This window comes from Otolemur garnettii, unplaced genomic scaffold, assembly GCF_000181295.1.
Source record: "Otolemur garnettii isolate 467f Iridium unplaced genomic scaffold, OtoGar3 scaffold00002, whole genome shotgun sequence".
In the NCBI taxonomy this organism is placed as follows: domain Eukaryota; kingdom Metazoa; phylum Chordata; class Mammalia; order Primates; family Galagidae; genus Otolemur; species Otolemur garnettii.
In genome coordinates, this window is record NW_003852397.1 from 33,585,641 (window position 1) to 33,602,406 (window position 16,766).

Consider the following 16,766-nt stretch of genomic DNA (forward strand, 5'->3'; position numbering starts at 1 on the left):
ACTACACTGGCTTCATGACATGGCATCTTACAATAGCTAAGACACCTAATCTTGGGAATTCTAAAACGTCACTTCTGGTTCATTCAATTGGCCTAAGGATGCCACAAGGCTAGCCAGGTTCCTGGGGTGTAGAATTAACTTCCCCCTCTTGATGCAAAAAGTGGAAGAGTTGTATTGCAAAGGAACATCCGTGCAAGGGTGGACAGAATCAGTGTGGCCATCTTTACACATATGAAAATATCTGTCTCAAAGGGCAGTTGGGAGGATTAAATGTGATAATGCACATAAAGCATTTAGCACAGCACCTGGTCCACAGGAACAATCTTTAAGTGATGGTTGTGATGAATATTAATAAAATGGCAACATCACAGGTGCCACCCAATTCCTCTGCTCTCTGATGGTGAGAACAGATCATAGGGCCAAATGCGGAAAGGTATTTAGGCCTTACATAGTGAGCCCCCATTATGTGGGGGCTGGGATCCAGAGGAGAGAAGTGAAGGACCTGTCCAAGGTCCCTTATCTCCCTTCTCTCAGGGGGGACTCAGAGGCCTGAGTGTGTTGGAGGGTCTTCTTCCAGGACATGTGACACATCTCCTTTTATACCTAGTCTCACCCGCCCCCACCCCAATCACTGTCTTGGTTCAGGTTGGGCACACAGCACCAGCTCCATTTGCAAGGGGGTCTCAAAAGAAAAGATACACAGAGGACAAAATGTCACCTACAGGTGAAGGAAGAGGAGTCGTGTTCAGTGGTGGAAAGGAGAAGTTATGGAACTCAAATGTCACAAAATGGCAGCCTTAGGTCATGTCCTATCACAGACATGTTTGGCCACACAGTATTTTTTTTTTTTAATGTTGGATTAGTGACTGAGAAATTCAAGAGATTTCACATAAGCAATTGAGATTTCTGGCTTTTCCTGAAAACCAGGAAGAGCTGGCAGGAAGAGCTCCAGGAAAACCAGGAAGGCTGAATTTCCTCCTAGTAACATGAGCTGCTCCTTTCAGGTGGACCATGTGGTCTCTGGCTCCCCACAGCCCCCCAGGGCCAGGGTCACTATCTCTCTGGCTGACATTTGTGTTTGTACTCCCTCACACCTGAAAAGAGGGATTGGAGCTCTAAAGAAGGGTCAGCCTGGACACACGTTAGGGTCCTTTGCAAAGAGCCTCTCTGGCTTGAGCTCAGAGGGTTTCACAGGCATCCAGTGGCTTCTCTAACTGCTGCTCAAACTCTCACTAGTTGTGGCCCACCCCCCCCCATCTCTCACCCCCCAAAGCTGTGTAAGGTAGGTGGGAATGGGACAGGAAGAACAGGTAGTCAGTAAAGCAGGTCCTGAGCACCATCTCCCTTCTTTTCCCATTCTCCACCTCCCTCCTCTGCTTCATGGTGATATCAGGGGCCCAGAAACCCCAAAATTAGATAACTAGGGTCCCAGCATCTGGACTGTTTCTTACCATTCCCAAACATGCATTCACATCAGCTATAGGGTTCATGGATGTTCACTATTCCAGGATTTACTCTCCTGAAAGGAAGTCATCCTGCATTTTAACAAAACAAAAGGGAAGCCATGAAAGCCCCCTGGTGAGGAAGGAGATTGGAGGCCTTTGCTTCCAATGGCTGCCTGAATGATGGAGACCATTTCACTGTTAGGGCAGGGTTCTGGGCAGATTAGGTCCAGCAGGGGATCTGTCTAAGCTCCAGTCATTCAACTGGCCTCCTTTGCTTGTGATCTCATGTGGAATAGTGCTGCCATGTTGCACAACTCCGAAGGGCAGCAGTGGGTGGTGTTTTCTGAGCATGGCACCCACTGGAGGTGGGCAACACAATGGCCCCAACAGTGGGGATGTAGATTAAATGAGATAATGCATGGAAAATCCTACAAACACCAGGGATCTTTATTCCCAAGACATCTGACCAGTTCCTCTGTTGTGCTGGAGGACGTCCAGCCATGTTTAGACACTCCAGAACTAGCCAGCACATTCTCACCCAAGTGATAGAAACACTTCCAGTTATTGAAAGCTTGCTGTAGACAAAGCACCCAACATATCTCTCTCTGTATACATGTATAATCTTTACATATCTCTGTAAAGTAACTCTACTTGTTATATTCATCTTATAGATAAAGAAATTGAGGCCTAGAGAGGTATCTAAGCATATTGGAGGCATGCACAAAATACTAATAACTGACATCTTTAAATTCTTAGTATAAGTGAGGCACACAGGCTAAGTATTTCATATGTATTAACTCATTCAATCCTTTCAACATGCCCATTTTACAGATAATGAAATTGAGGTTAAACAAGTTTCATGCTCAGAAAGGTCTTAATGGATTCAAAAGCATTGTGAGAAATGAGAATTAATTCCTGAAGAAAGAACTGGGTTTGTGGATCTGGAAATTGTTGAAAGGAAGAATGGTTCTCAGAGAGAGGTATGCCACTTGCCCAAGTCACCAGAACAGATCCAGAATTTGAACCCAAGGCTAACACTGGCTAACCTAACACATTTTGAGCAAGCTTATGAAGGTGAGTGGAGTTGCAATTTGGTTGTTCTCAGGGAACCCCCATGTCACATTGTCCTTCTCTACTCTGTGCTGGCGCCTAGACCTACAGGAATAGAGAGAGGGCCTGTCCCATTTGCCATGAACAGGACTCTGCTGTCCGTGGGCTGACAAAGTCCATCCCTGGATGACTGCCATGCACCCCCACACACCTGTACACATGGTTGGTGTCTCTCTTCCACTGCGTCTGGAGCTACACAGCCTGCACCATCCACAGGTCCCTCCTCCAGTCACTGCCCACCAGAAACAAAACAATCGACCCCCGGCTCCTCTTAAAAGCAATGAACAGGCCCAGAGGCACAAGGCTTTGCGAAACTTCTCTTCACAATCCTTAATTCTGCACTTCAGTGCCATATTGAGGGTGCTGGGTCTTCTCACAAATCTCAGGCTGGGTTCGCTCAGGGCCCATGCTGGCCCTCGCCTGAAATGCCAGATTACTTCCGCAGTTATTTTCAGCTCCTGTCTCCTGGCAGTTCTGCAGTTGCCTGGAGAGGTGCCCGCAACTGTGTGTTCATGTCTTGGAGGCTGCGTGAGCTTGTCCCCATGGAGAGGAACCGGGTGAGAAGAGAGGTAACCCCCAGCCTGCAAGAGCGTTCAGGAGCCCACTGGCCTTTAACCCCCAAGAAACCTAAGTGTACCCCACTGCCACTCCATGCCGAGCTTCTTGCTCTTTTGTGAAAGAAAATATTGTTGTACCTGTTCATAAAACCCAGAAATTCCCAGAGCCAGAGGATCTTGGAGATTCTCTTTCAAATGCCTGCTCTCCGGGATTCCCACTTCCTCCTGCCCCCTTCTATAGGAAGGGTGCCCCAAAGAATCAAAATCACAGAATGTCAAGGCTGAAAGAGCCTCAGAGGAAGATCCTGTAGTAACGGGACATCTGTTAATCATAAAGCAAACCCCATGCTCCCTCCGGGCCAGCCGCTGTGCTCAATGCTATGCAAACATTTGGTCTCCACAGCGGCCCTCCAGACTGGGTCACTGGCTGCCTTTCTGAGGAAGCCGAGGCACCCAGAAGCTCAGTGACTTGCCCAGGGTCACTTACACAGCCAGAAAGTGGTCCAGCGGTTATGACCTGAGTCACTGCGCATGACCGCACCCCACAGAGAGTGTTGTGTGAGGCCAGAGGGAGAGGGGCCATGGGCCCTGCTCACCAGCTACTTACCAGCACGGGAAGCTCCTACTGACTTCCAGGCACCTGCGAGGAGTGTGGTCTTAAAGAGCTAGAGTTTATTTATTTATATTTTTGCTTTTTTAAATTTAAAATTTTCTTTATTTTGTTGCTATTTTATCTTTTTAATTTCAGATTAATATGAGGGTAAGTATAGGTAGGTAACATTGTTTGCGTCTGTAAGGTAGAGTCCTTACAGCTGTAGTTGTTTCCTTCCCCCAGGAGGGGTGCTGTATTCCTGTGCCCTGTTCCCTGTGGGGGGAGGACTAGAGTTTAAATAAGGATCTCCTTCGCTGGCGCAGTCCCTGCTATGTGCCACGTTCTGAGCTGAGAACATCTTTAGACTTATCCTTCACAAAAGCTCTGAGTGGCCACTGCTGGCTTTGACATGGGGCAGTTAGAAAACCAAACTGGAAAGTAGTTCAGTAGGTGTCTCATGCTCTACCGTAAGACAGTTGTTTAAATATAGCTGTAGTTTACAAAGATGATCAGAACGAGTATAATATTCATACTAATCGTAGCCTGTCATTTTTCCACAGTGACTATTTTATTACCTTTTATTTTATTTTTTTGAGACAGAGTCTCAAGCCGTCGCCCTGGGTCAAGTGCCATGGTGTCATCATAGCTCACAGCAACCTCCAACTTGGGCTCAAGCGATCCTCTTGCCTCAGTTTTTCTATTTTTTTCTCACTCTTGCTCAGGCTGGTCTCCAACTCGTAAGCTCAGGCAATCCATCCGCCTTGGCCTCCCAGAGTGCTAGGATTACAGGTGTGAGTCACTGTGCTCAGTGACGGTATCTATTTTAAAATAGCTTAATACTATTCTTTGGTTCTCACAACAGGCCCAAAGGGTAAATACTGTTATCCTTATCTTTCAAATGAGGAAAATGATGCTTGTAATTATTAAATGTATTACCCAAGGTAACTTAGGAAGCAGCAGTTAAGGATTGAAATCTAAATATATCTGATTTCAAAGTCTAAGTTCTTTTGACCACCCTACTATAAGGATACACACACACACATACACACACATGCACACACCACACACTTGTGTTGTACCAATGCTCATATTCTACGATTGGAACCAAGAAAGGAGCCACCTGCAGGCCACAGGGATGGCTGCAGGCTGCCCTCAGAGCAGACATGACAGACCTCAGTTCCCTCTTAAACTGCCCCCACAGGCCTCTCTGTCTCCAAACTCCATTGCTATCTTAGTTGGCAAACAGCCAGCCTCCTAGCACTATGCCCAAGTAACAGTTCGGGGGGAGGGGGGGGTTGTACCACTGAATTCACTGACATAAACTTTGTTTTCACAGCCACCAGGCCTAGTCTAGGGACCCCAGATCTACCCATACCCATGACACAGTGAGAATGGAGAGGGCACAAATGAAATTTTTAACCCATTTGTGAACAATCTAGCAACTCCGAGGGCAGAGCAGTGATTCTCAAAGCCAGATGGATTGGAAGAGGAAAGCTCCACCACGCCAGCGCAAGCAGAGGGGACAAAAGACCTCAGCAAAGACAGTAGTATATAGTGGGGACTCACAGTTACCTTCCTAAAACCTTGCAGGGAACCTTGTTCCACTTTGGACGTGTTATCTGAACAGCCCTGACCTTAGGCTGTAAAATTTCATATAAAGTTCATTATTTTATTTGTCTTAAGGATGTTTCTAAGGACACTGTCATCCATTAAGAGACTGCTTTTAAAGCCCATAGGAATTTCTTCTTAAAATTAGTGTTAGATGGCTCGGTGCCTGTGGCTCAAGTGGCTAAGGTGCCAGCCACATACACCTAAGGTAGTGGGTTCAAATCCAGCCTGGGCCCACCAAACAACAATGATGGCTGCAACCAAAAAAAAAACAAATAGCCAGGTGTTGTGGCAGGCACCTGTGATCCCAGCTACTTGGGAGGCTGAGGCAGGAGACTCACTTGAGCCCAGGAGTTGGAGATTACTGTGAGCTGTGATGCCACAGCACTCTACCCAGGGCGACAGCTTGAGGCTCTGTCTCAAAAAAAAAAAAAATTAGTGTTAGATGTAAAAACTGATCTGTATTTGAGTTAATAGTATTGAACAATAGTATTGAGTTAATAGTATTTGAACAATCAAATTCCTGGTTTTGTTTATTGTGGATTGTCGCGACCTGTCGGGCTCCTGTGGCCCTGGTCTCGGTTAGCGCAGGAAGGAACCAGGCGAGAGGCGGATTAGAAGTACAAGCTTGTGGAAGGCGGGCTAGCCCTTACTTTCCGGGTAGCCCCGAGCAACCTCCACACCAGCCTTTTATTGAAAGGGAATGATACAGGTGAGGGGAGTAAATAACAATGACTATGTGCTGAGGGCACGGGCTCCTCCGACAAGGAACTCCGGTGGAGGAATGGCCCGAGGTCCACGCCTCAGCTGCAGATCATCTTGCTCAGATGTTGGCATCTCCTACAGTGGATGGTTATGTAAGATTATCACTGGAGGAAACTGGGTAAAGGGCATATAGGGAGTCTTTGTACTATTTTTGCCACTTCTTGTTAGTGTTAAGCTATTTCAAGATAAAAAAGTAATAAATAGAAAAAAATTACGAGGAAAAGAGTGTTGCTTCCCCTAAAACATCTGGTATGTAATTTCTCTGATGGTGATAATTCTCTTGCAGAATAAACTTACCATTTTACTTCGGGTACTAGGAATCTCAGACTCAAATTTAAAATTCATCCTAGAAATACCGAGGCCCTTACAGCTTACATGAATATTTCTGTTCTTCCCCCAAATGTTGACTTTCTACATAACTTACATGCCCCCAGCTCCTGACTCTTCCTCCTTATTTTTATTTTATCATCATTTTAAGTATTTGCGTTTTGTATATTCCTTGTGAGTGGTTTCAAATCCTTCATGAAAAAAATATAGTGTGTTCGAGGGCCGATGATCAAGTTCATGAACTGATCCTAGAAAAAGTGCCACATACCTCATTGCTGAATATCACTATGCTCCGCTTCCAAGTACTCCCCTGGGGAAGCGATGTACTGACACCAGCAATTTTGGAACTCCTTTTCTAGAATAACCATCAGAGCTGTCCTCATATGAAGGCTTGACAATTAAGTTCGTGACTTCATCCTAGAAAAAGTGCTATATATCTTATTGCTAAACATCACTGTGGTCACTAGATGGCCAAGGAGAGTACTTTGATGGTGACCGTAAATACAAAAACTAACATAACTAGCTAACATAAGCTAGTTTGTGAGATGTTTATGTGGTTTTTAAAATCGTCTAGAATCTATTCTCCCCCTCTCCACAGGATTTTGACCTGAGAGTCACTCACAGATTGCTTGTGCACAGAGAGTTTTCAGCCTTGGTTAGAATGGGTACCCAACAGAGGGATGTTCAGTGAAGTAGCAGGATGAGTTGACACTGCATCAGATGGCATTTCCTGGAGGCAGGGCCAGCCTTTCTAGATGTCACCATGCATGCAGTTCCATCTTCACAGATGCCTTTAGGTGTTGGAAGTTTGAGGTCCTTGAGATAAGCCCTATTCAAATGTCCCTTTGAGATGGGACATAGTTTTAGCAGCAGCTGCAAACTAAAAAATCCAGCTTTGGAAACACATTTTAGGAAAGTGCCTTTTGCGACCAAGAGTGAACCATACACTGTTCCACATATCAGGTTACTGTAATTCATTCCATCAGAGATCCACTCAGATTCTCACAGACCAAAACAGGGCAAATACCAAGCATCCTATTCAGCTGGAGAGGAGGGAGGGAGCACAAACAGCCTCTTAGCAGAGGCAACTCCATGCACACCCGTGTATTCAGCTGCAAACCAACAAAGTGGAAAAGGCATGAGAGCTTTGAAGGGATAATATCCAGCTCTGCCACTCACCAGTAATGTGACCTCTAACCTCAGTTTACTCATCTGTAAAATAGGAATAGATAACCTGCTCCACAGGTTATCTGATGAATGTATGTAATATAATAGGTGTAAAGGGCTTCACCCAGTGTCTGGAATGTTGTTGGCCTCACAAATGTTCACTCCTTCCTCCTTTTTAAATAATAATAATAAGAGCAAATTCTTATTGTGTGCCAGGTGCTGTACTAGGTTGTAGAAATATCAAAATAAAATAGGCCGAGCGTGGTAGCTCATGCTCGCAACCCTAGCACTCTGGGAGGCTGAAGTGGGAGGATTGCTTGAGCTCAGGAGTTCGAGACTAGCCTGAGAAACAACAAGACCCCATCTCTACTAAAAATAGAAAAATCTGCCAAGTGTGATGATGGGCGCCTGTAGTCCCAAGTACTAGAGAGGCTGAGGCAGGAGGATTGCTTGAACTCAGGAAGTTGAAGTTGCTGTGAGCTATGACATACTGCACTCTAGCCAGGGTGAGAGAGTGAGACTCTAACTCAAAAATAAATAAATAAATAAAATAAAAAAGTCCCTGTCTTTCAATGGATGACAATTAGTGTTCATAGTACACTGAGCTATGTGCACCACACAGTCTAAGCCTGGCCACAGCTCTGTGACCTGGGCCTGGCAGTATTGTCTCACATTCCCATTTCACAGATGGGGACAGTTGTCTGCTGAGAATAATGGCAACACCTCTCAACCACAATAAGTGGGGCATAGACTAGACATAGTAGATAAAAACTCTTGGGAGATATAAGGCAGCACTACTGTGGGTGTAATGGGTCTCTTTATGTGGAGGTTTCAAGAGACCCTGAAGAATGCTACTGCACTGAGGGGAGGCCCATATGGTGGGAGCAGCCCCAGTCAGGCCAGGAGGTGGGGTTGGGAGATACAGAGTGTTTCTTTCAGCCTTCTCTTCCCCATGGCTCCCTGGTTCTCTTCCCTGCAGGTGTCTGCAGCAGCACCCTGGGGACAGTCTGCCCATGGCCAGTGTCATCCTCTGTTTCCATGATGAGGCCTGGTCCACCCTCCTGAGGACCGTGCACAGCATCCTCGACACAGCGCCCAGGGCCTTCCTGAAGGAGATCATCCTGGTGGACGACCTTAGCCAGCAAGGTAGTCCTCCAGGCTCCTGGAGGTGGAGACAGAGAAGCCCCTGCCCCCACCTGACTTCTAGGTCAGTGGTTCTCAATCTTTAGGGTACATCAGAATCATCTGGCAAGCTTGTTAAAACCCCGATTGCTGGGTCCACCTCCAGGGTTTCTGTATCTTGAGCTGAGCCCCCTAATTTGCATTTATAACAAGCTCCCAGGTGATGCTGATGGTGCTGTCCATGGACCACACTTTGAGAACTGCTGCTCTAGCTGCTGGCTTGAGCTTAAGGTCTACATTTCTGGTTTAACCAAATGACCTACAGAGACCTCTTCTGCCCTGTGGGAAGATCAAAATGCTGTGAGGGAAGCTGCGCACTTGCATTTTCCTAAGGGGGATAACAGAGAGTGGCTAAGGTGGCCAGGGTCTCTGTGAGTTCTTTCTGAGGTCCTCCTACAGGAACTTGCCCAGTGTGGCCATGGAGTAAGCCAGACTAGCCAGAGGCTCTGGGAATGTGCAGCTTCCTGAGGTGCAGTGGGTTGGGTATTGATCAAGCAGGACTGAGGAGCAGGTGCAGGACTGAGCTAGCTGGGTGATAAAAGTGCCCGGAGATTCTCCAAACCCTCAGCAGGGAACAGTCCTCCCAAGAACTCACCTGTGGTCCATCCCCACCAGCTGAGGAAGTGTGTCATATCAGAGTCCCCTGGGAGTGTGGGAAGTGAGGAGGTGGGCTGCCTTCAACATCCTCAGCTCTGGCCAGTCCCACCAGGGGACCTGGGTCCCATGCCCAGCAGTCCAGGTGCTGTGCCTTGCCAACTCTCCCTCTGCCCCTTACATCCAGTGGCCCTATGTTTCCCGCTGACACTGGAGTCCAGGGCCTTTCCCACATACATGGGCAGCACTGGCTCATTTGTCCCCATGTCACTCCTCTGTGTGCCTGCCAAGGCCCAGATCCCAAGCAGGGGTCACTGTGCATAGTTTTTGTTTAATCCTCACAGCCACCCTGGAAGGCAGGGCTTGACAACCACTTTTCACATATGAGGAAAGCAGAGACACAAAAAGATGCTGTGGGTTGCCTGGAGCCACCCTGAAGTCCATGTAGCAGATGGTCATGACAATGTAGTATGGTGCAGTAGAACCAGCTAGATGTGCTTGAGGTCATATATCTGGGGTAGTGAGACCAGCACTGAATGATTACACCAGAAAATATATGTGATGCCCAGCCCACGAGAAGCCCCTTTATAAATGGAAGTCATTATTTTCTGGCAGGAATGAGTCAAGGATCACACCAGCTCCTTCTGGGCACTGTACCACCCAGGCATATAGCCTTCTTATCTGCTTCAAAAACTCTCTGAGAATGTCACACCACCATTGAAGTCTGGAAGTTCTTCCTTAATCCCTTATGGACCTCTCTCACTAGAATTTTATCCTAAATAACACTAACAGGGATCATAGCTAAACAGAGTGTAGTGATCAGCCCAAGCAGAGCCTTGTGAAGTGGTGTTTGTTGGGAATATCCATGAGGAATTATGCTTGGCTGCTTGGAAGAGAAACCTGCTACAGTGGTTTAACAGACAGTAGGACTTTTTTTTTTTGACAGCACATGAAGCCTGTAGGTTGGCAGGGCAGGATAGGTATGACAACTCCACAGTGCCATCAGGGACACAGCTTCTTCTGCTTTCCATTTAGACATACATAGTGTGTGGTTTTGATCTCATGATCACATCAGGGCTTCTCTACTTCACATACACATTCCAGGCAGGAAAAGGGAGAACAGACAGGGAGAGGCCAGCCAAGTTTGTCCTGCTAAGAAAAAAAAAAAAGTCAGTAAAACAATAGTTTTTCCAAAATCCAATTGATTTCTATCAGAGTTGCTGCCAGCAGCAAGGAAGTCTTGGTAGAGAGACGCTTTCACTGAAACAAAATCAAAGTTCTGTCAGTAAGGTGGAAGGGGAGGATGAGTTGGGGAGGATGACTAGCAGTGTCTGATCAATGAGGTCACTGGGGGGCGCTGCTTAGACAAACAAATTCAGAAGTTTTTTTTTTCTTTTTTATTGAATGGTAACTATGTACATTAATGCACTTCTGGGGTACAGTGTGGGGTTTTCACACACAATCCGAAACACTTCCATCAAACAGGTTAACATAGCCTTCATGTCATTTTCTTAGTTATTAAATTCAGAAGTTTTAATAGCTCAACTAATAGAGGTCCCTCCCTAGGGAATGGACCAGAATTAACAATCTTATCAGAAAAATATTTAACAAAAATAAAGTAACAAATCTTCACAGCGTTTTATCACTGAGAATTGCAATAGCCAAGTGACTTATGTCCACTGCTCGGAACATTTTTTTCCCCTGACGAAAATCTGTGCTTTTCAGAAGACAGCTTCCCAGAGAAGGAGCACGGGGCCTGGTGGGGGCTCTGGAGCAAGTCTGCCTGAGTCTTCCCTGGCCTCCCTAGAGGTCCAGCCACGAAAGCAGCCAGGCTATTTCTGTCCATACTTAAGACTATGCTGTGCTGGGGACCTGGGGGAACGCTTGCTGTTTGGCTCGGTTTTGTTCACTTGCACTGAGCGCCTCCCTGTACTCGGGGTCAGAGCAGAAGAGAAGCAAGAGGTACGATCCCTGCCCTTGGGAACATCTTAGTCCAGTGGGCCAGAGGTTCTGCACTTCTGAGACTGCATGGAGGCCACTCCTTCTACGTGAGCACATTATTCCTTCCATCTCCATTAGTTTGTTCCACATGCGTGCACACTTTAACACATACAAAGTGAAGTTTTTCTTATCTTAAACACAAAACTTAATAAGCCTCTCTCATCCTTTCTATCACCTTCCCTTAGGCCTCTTTATCTCCCTTTGCCTATGGAGCCGTCCTTTCCACAGGGCTGTCTGAACTCTTGGTCTCAATTTTTTACCTTCTACTTTCTCTTTCAGTCCATTATGTTGTAGACTCATCCCTCCCTCTGCAATGAGGCCCCTTCAGCCAGCACCAGCAAGCACCTGCCAGCTGCCAAGGTTGATGGGCCCTTCTGCCTTTGACTACCATAGCTGCTGCCTCAGTTTGGGCACTCCAAAAGCACAGTCTGAGAAGGAGATTTGTGTGCATTTAATCTTTTTCAGATTGTTCTTGCAGCGGGGGATGTGCAGGGGAGTGAGGGAAGCAGCAGGGACAGCAGGAAGAGTTGACAGAGATGTGGTTCCAGGTGAAGTCCAGCCACAGCCTGTTCTAGTAGGGAGGTCTAGGGTGTAAATTGCACTGCACAGTCTGTAGTAGTCAGTCATTGTCCCCAGACACCTGGGGCCAGGGGCAGCATCCTATATGACAGCCTGGCACCTTCAGGAGAGGCAGTTCTAACACCCCAAGGTAAGTCTCCCAGGAAGGGCGCAGACCGCAGTTAGCACCCACAGCAGCTGGACATGCAAACCAAACCAAACCAGTTCAAAGGATCTCAGGGGATCTGGGTAGGGCACCAACACTCCCTGCTACAACCTCTCGGCTGTGTTTAGAAAGTGTTAGCACGTTGTCTCCTCTCCTGGTTATATGCCATCATCCCTCCTAATTTCTCCTGGAGAGAATCATGGCCCACCCTCACACCTTAGCTGCAACCGCACTGCAATAACATTTAATCCCGAACTCTTGCACTAATCACAGCTTCTAAGAGAGAATTGCTGGCAATGGTCATAATGATGGTCATCGTGATCTCATTGGCTATGGCACCTGTCACACCACTGACCACAACCCTGTCGGTTCCAGGACAACTCAAGTCTGCTCTCAGCGAATATGTGGCCAAGCTGGAGGGTGTGAAACTGCTCAGGAGCAACAAGAGGCTGGGTGCCATCGGAGCACGGATGCTGGGGGCCACCAGGGCCACGGGAGACGTGCTGGTCTTCATGGACGCCCACTGTGAGTGCCACCCAGGCTGGCTGGAGCCCCTCCTCAGCAGAATAGCTGGTGACAGGTAACCCTCCCAGGGGCTGCACAGGGAGAAACGGGACTGGGAGAAATAGTCTCCAACCTCAATCACTCAGAGAACATGTACCTAGCACTTGAAACAGTGCCTGAGTCTAGATGTTTGAGCCTTGGAAAAAGCACAGGGAGTTAGAGTTGGAAGAGGGGTTAGAAGCCTGCTAACCTCTCCATCTACCCTGCTTTATAGATTAAAGAAACTCAGGTCTAGAGAGCAGCCACCCATACTCATCCATGAAAAGAAAGCCTTAGATTCTGTGATCACTAAGTTTCATTGAGAACGAGCATTCTTTGTTTCTCTGGTTTGTACAGGGGCCTCTTATTTTCTAGCTAAGGTCAGTCCTTGGAGGTGTGACGTTGGAGCCAGTTGCATTACACACCTCACAGATAAATGTCTTACAGTATTTTTCAACCGTTTATTTCTGTTGCCCTTCTCCCATCTTTCTGTCACTCTTTCCACTTCCTTCCTCAACTCAAACAGTTCCTCAGTACACCTGTTCAACCATCATCCTCAATCTGATTATCCCATGGCGGGGGTCGGAGAGTGGACAAAATCTGGTCATTAGCCCTCCTGGACCACCCTTGGGGCTCAAGCCCTGTCACACAGAACCTCAATAAATGATTGCCTCATGGTGCTCAGGCGGGGCTGATGCTAGAACCAAGCCTTAGGACCTCTGTTCTTGCACTCCTGCCCACGTAAAGGCTTGCTGTCGTGTTTGAAGTTAGAGATGACCACATATATGTGACACTTCCTGGACTACAGAGGCATGGATCCTGGAGGGACAGGAGTCAGCATCCTGCCAAATGGAGGAGGTTTCAAACAACACACAGTAAATTGTTAATAGTTCAGGGATTCCATTTTAACAAAGAACAATCAGAACTCTAGTGAAAACACAGATGGATAATTTTACCCAGTTCCATGGTCAGATTACTGCCCACTCCTGGCTCCCGTCTCGTAAGCAAAGGAGACAGGCAGACATGCAGCATCAGAACTAGGATGAGAAAATTCACAAACCCCACACAGCCACCATCTTTGATTTGGTTCCACACAAGGCACATCTCAAAATCCATGTGACTGTGTATCACGGAGGCAGACTCTGAAGCTGATCTCACCCACTGCCCATCTAATTCCCACCACGGGACCACAGATGGGTGGCTCTCAGAGGGATCATCTTGTTCTGTACCATTACTTCACTGTTGAAAACCCCAAGTTCCAGGGAGGGCACAGAGACCCCCTTGGGGTCACACAGCTGCTTTCAGCTGGGCTGTTTTCCATGCTGCTGGTATGCAGACATTTAGAAGCCCAGTAATGAATGTTATTATGCCTATGTCTCTTCTCCCCCACCCCACCGCCTGTGAAGTAGCTCAGGCAGGTATTTTTGCTTCTACTTTAATAGAAGAAAATTAGTCTCAGGGAGGTGAAATGATGTGTGAGGGCACGCAGGGATTAGTAGCTGAGTCAGGTTTTCTGACTCTGGGTCCAGGGCTGTTTTTATCAGGCATCATTTCTTTTTAAGAATTAGAGAGAAACTCATCAGGGAGAAACATTCATCCTCCCCTTGCACAGCTGATTGTGAGACTTATGTTACAAAGTTACACACTTCCACTGTGAGTCCCTGGGGTCTAACTTCTCACACTGGGACCACTTCACTGATCCAGGCTGAGATGGCCGTACCTCAGCTATAAACAAAACAGACCCCTTGGGAAGCCTTCTGTGATTAAGTAGAGGTCTGAATGTCCTATGCTTTCCCCCTCTCCTCTATACCAAACCTTTTTCCATTCTCCCCTATCTCTGTCTGTCTCTCTGTCTCTCTCTCTCACACAAACACACACAGCCTCTGATCCTGGTGTGCTCCCAGCCTGGCTTCCCCTTCATGTCCCCCCTCTTCTGTGTGACGTTACCATCTTTGTGTCATCCCTACATCCTGTTCATGGCTTCCTGTCCACTCATTTTCTCTGGGCCCAGTGTCCAGCTTGTAGGCCTTGGCAGGCAGGAATGCGAAAGAAAAGCGCCTCTGTGGTATCTGCGTCCTCATCTCTGCCCATCCCCAGGGCTGTGCTCTGTGAGCCATCACCTGGGAACATGTCACCTTTCAAGGTGTACTTCACTCCTGCAGGAACCTTGCCCAAGTGTTTCTCCTGGGCTGCCCAAGGCCATGTTCCTTGTGTGAAGCAAAGCTGTAGAAGCCATCAGGTGCTGCTGTTAATATAGAAAAGGGAAACCCACTGCCTCTGAGACTCCTGTCAGGAGAATCTTGTCACCAGATGAGAACTCAGTGCCCATAAAGCAGGAAAAGGTCCTTTAAGATCTTTCATTAAAAAGATGGATCTATGTACAAATGACTTAATTTAAATAAATAAACAGATAAATTTAGTGTAACCTAAAAAAAAGAAAAAAGATGGAGTGGGAGTGGTGAGTGAACAGTGTGGCAAGCCACATCTACAACTCCCTACATGCGCTGGTCAAAGAATTCAGAGCCTGGTTGGCAGCCCTTATTCCCTTACCCAGCCTGGCCTTGCCCATGGCCCTGCCTAGCAGGTCCACCTCTAACCATGCACCAATGTTGTTTGAATTGATAGATATCCCTTCCTCATACTTCCCACTCCAGAAAAAATTTGTCATAACTTACTGATATTTTTAGAATATGACATTTTAATGCCGTCTGCCAGAAAATTGTCAAAATAAATATGCAAATTTATAGTATCTATCATATTAGATGTGTTCTGTAGGGTTGAGCTGTGCCCATCCCTCTATGAGGTCTCTATGAGAAACTGATTTTACAGAAGCCTGGGGAGGTGTTGATTGGCGTCAGTTTCTACATAAAGCAACAACAATGAAAATCAGAAGTAGTTGTGGTATCCAGCTCCTAGCAGCCTTGTGCGGGCTGCCAGCTCCAGCACTCAACCCAAGGAGTAGAAAGTCATACCCCTAGAAAAATCAAGGTTCTTGAGGCGAAAGGGAAATCCTGGGGGCTGAAAGACAAACTGTCTCAAGAAGCTGGCCAAGCTCTCTCCCATTTAAAGTTTGGTCTGGCACCTACGCAACAGACACCAAGTCCGTAAGGTCAGGACTGTGTAGTAGTGAGGTGGGGCAGGGACTAGGGTGCCTCCCACTCCTCTGATGGATGATGGATGGCAGCCTAAGGAATCCTGTGTAAGTGTATGAGAATAGGGGTGTGTGTGTGTATGTGTGTGTGTGTGTGTGTGTGTGTGTGAAGCAGCAGCGGAGTGTGGTCAGGATGCCTCCCAGCTCCTCAGAGGGAGCAGCCTTCTTTGGGTCTGATACCCAAGGAAACTATCTAGCCACCATCCTACTCCATATGCCTTGGCATGACAGATCCTCAGATCTGTCCCTCGAAGAGCCAGCACTGGTCCTGGGATCACACCTGAGCAGCAGGAGCTCTGGGAAGAGAGAATTCAGAGCCTTCTGCTTCTCTGTGTAAGAGATTTTCCTCAAACACTGAGGATATCCATGAATTTTCAAAATATCTTACACATTGCCAACCTGGAAGAATATTCCAGGAAAAACTAAAGAGGGATGTGATAAACTAGGGATTCTTCTTTATTGTGGTAAGAGGTTTGGCTGGGAAAATTGAAACTACAGTTGGCATTTAAATAGCTGGACAGTGGTATTTTAGTTGATTTTGCCTATTTCAGTTAAGCAGTCTTTGTTGGCAGCTTCACTCCGTTTGTCTTTGAAACCCAAACATTTGATCTCTTGGAACTTAGAAAGGCTTAACAGAAGATCGACCATGTTCCTGCCTGAGACTTAAAGCTCAGTTCACAAGTGAGAAATTGATGGAGGAAGCAGACTCTTACAGCCCCTTCCAAGTCAAATGGGATAGCTTTGCTATTTTGCTTTAAGTGAATTCTGGGAACACAGACACATCAGTAGGTACAAAAACACAAAGCTAAATAGAAGACAGTGGACTTTATTGTTTTAAATAATCACTCTTTCAGAGTCCCTGGGCTGCAGTTACTCACTAATTTAGCCTTGCTTAGCCTTGCTTAGCCTTGCCTAGGCAGCCACTAGGGTCCATGGGAATAAACATCAAAACAGAAAATATCTCGCACTTCATTTGTAGACATTTTATTTTTCATCTGTA

The 16,766-nt window shown here is 46.9% G+C and overlaps 1 protein-coding gene across 3 annotated transcripts in view; it reads left to right on the plus strand.

The window, feature by feature from the left end:
* GALNT15 (polypeptide N-acetylgalactosaminyltransferase 15) overlaps positions 1–16,766 on the plus strand; it is a 51,901-nt gene that overhangs the window by 11,885 nt on the left and 23,250 nt on the right. For all 3 annotated transcript variants that reach the window (XM_003781722.2, XM_012805179.1, XM_023512777.1), the window contains exons 2-3: positions 8,551–8,717; positions 12,448–12,652. In XM_003781722.2, the coding sequence (XP_003781770.1) occupies positions 8,551–8,717; positions 12,448–12,652 (372 nt within the window). The remainder of the gene's footprint in view (positions 1–8,550; positions 8,718–12,447; positions 12,653–16,766) is intronic.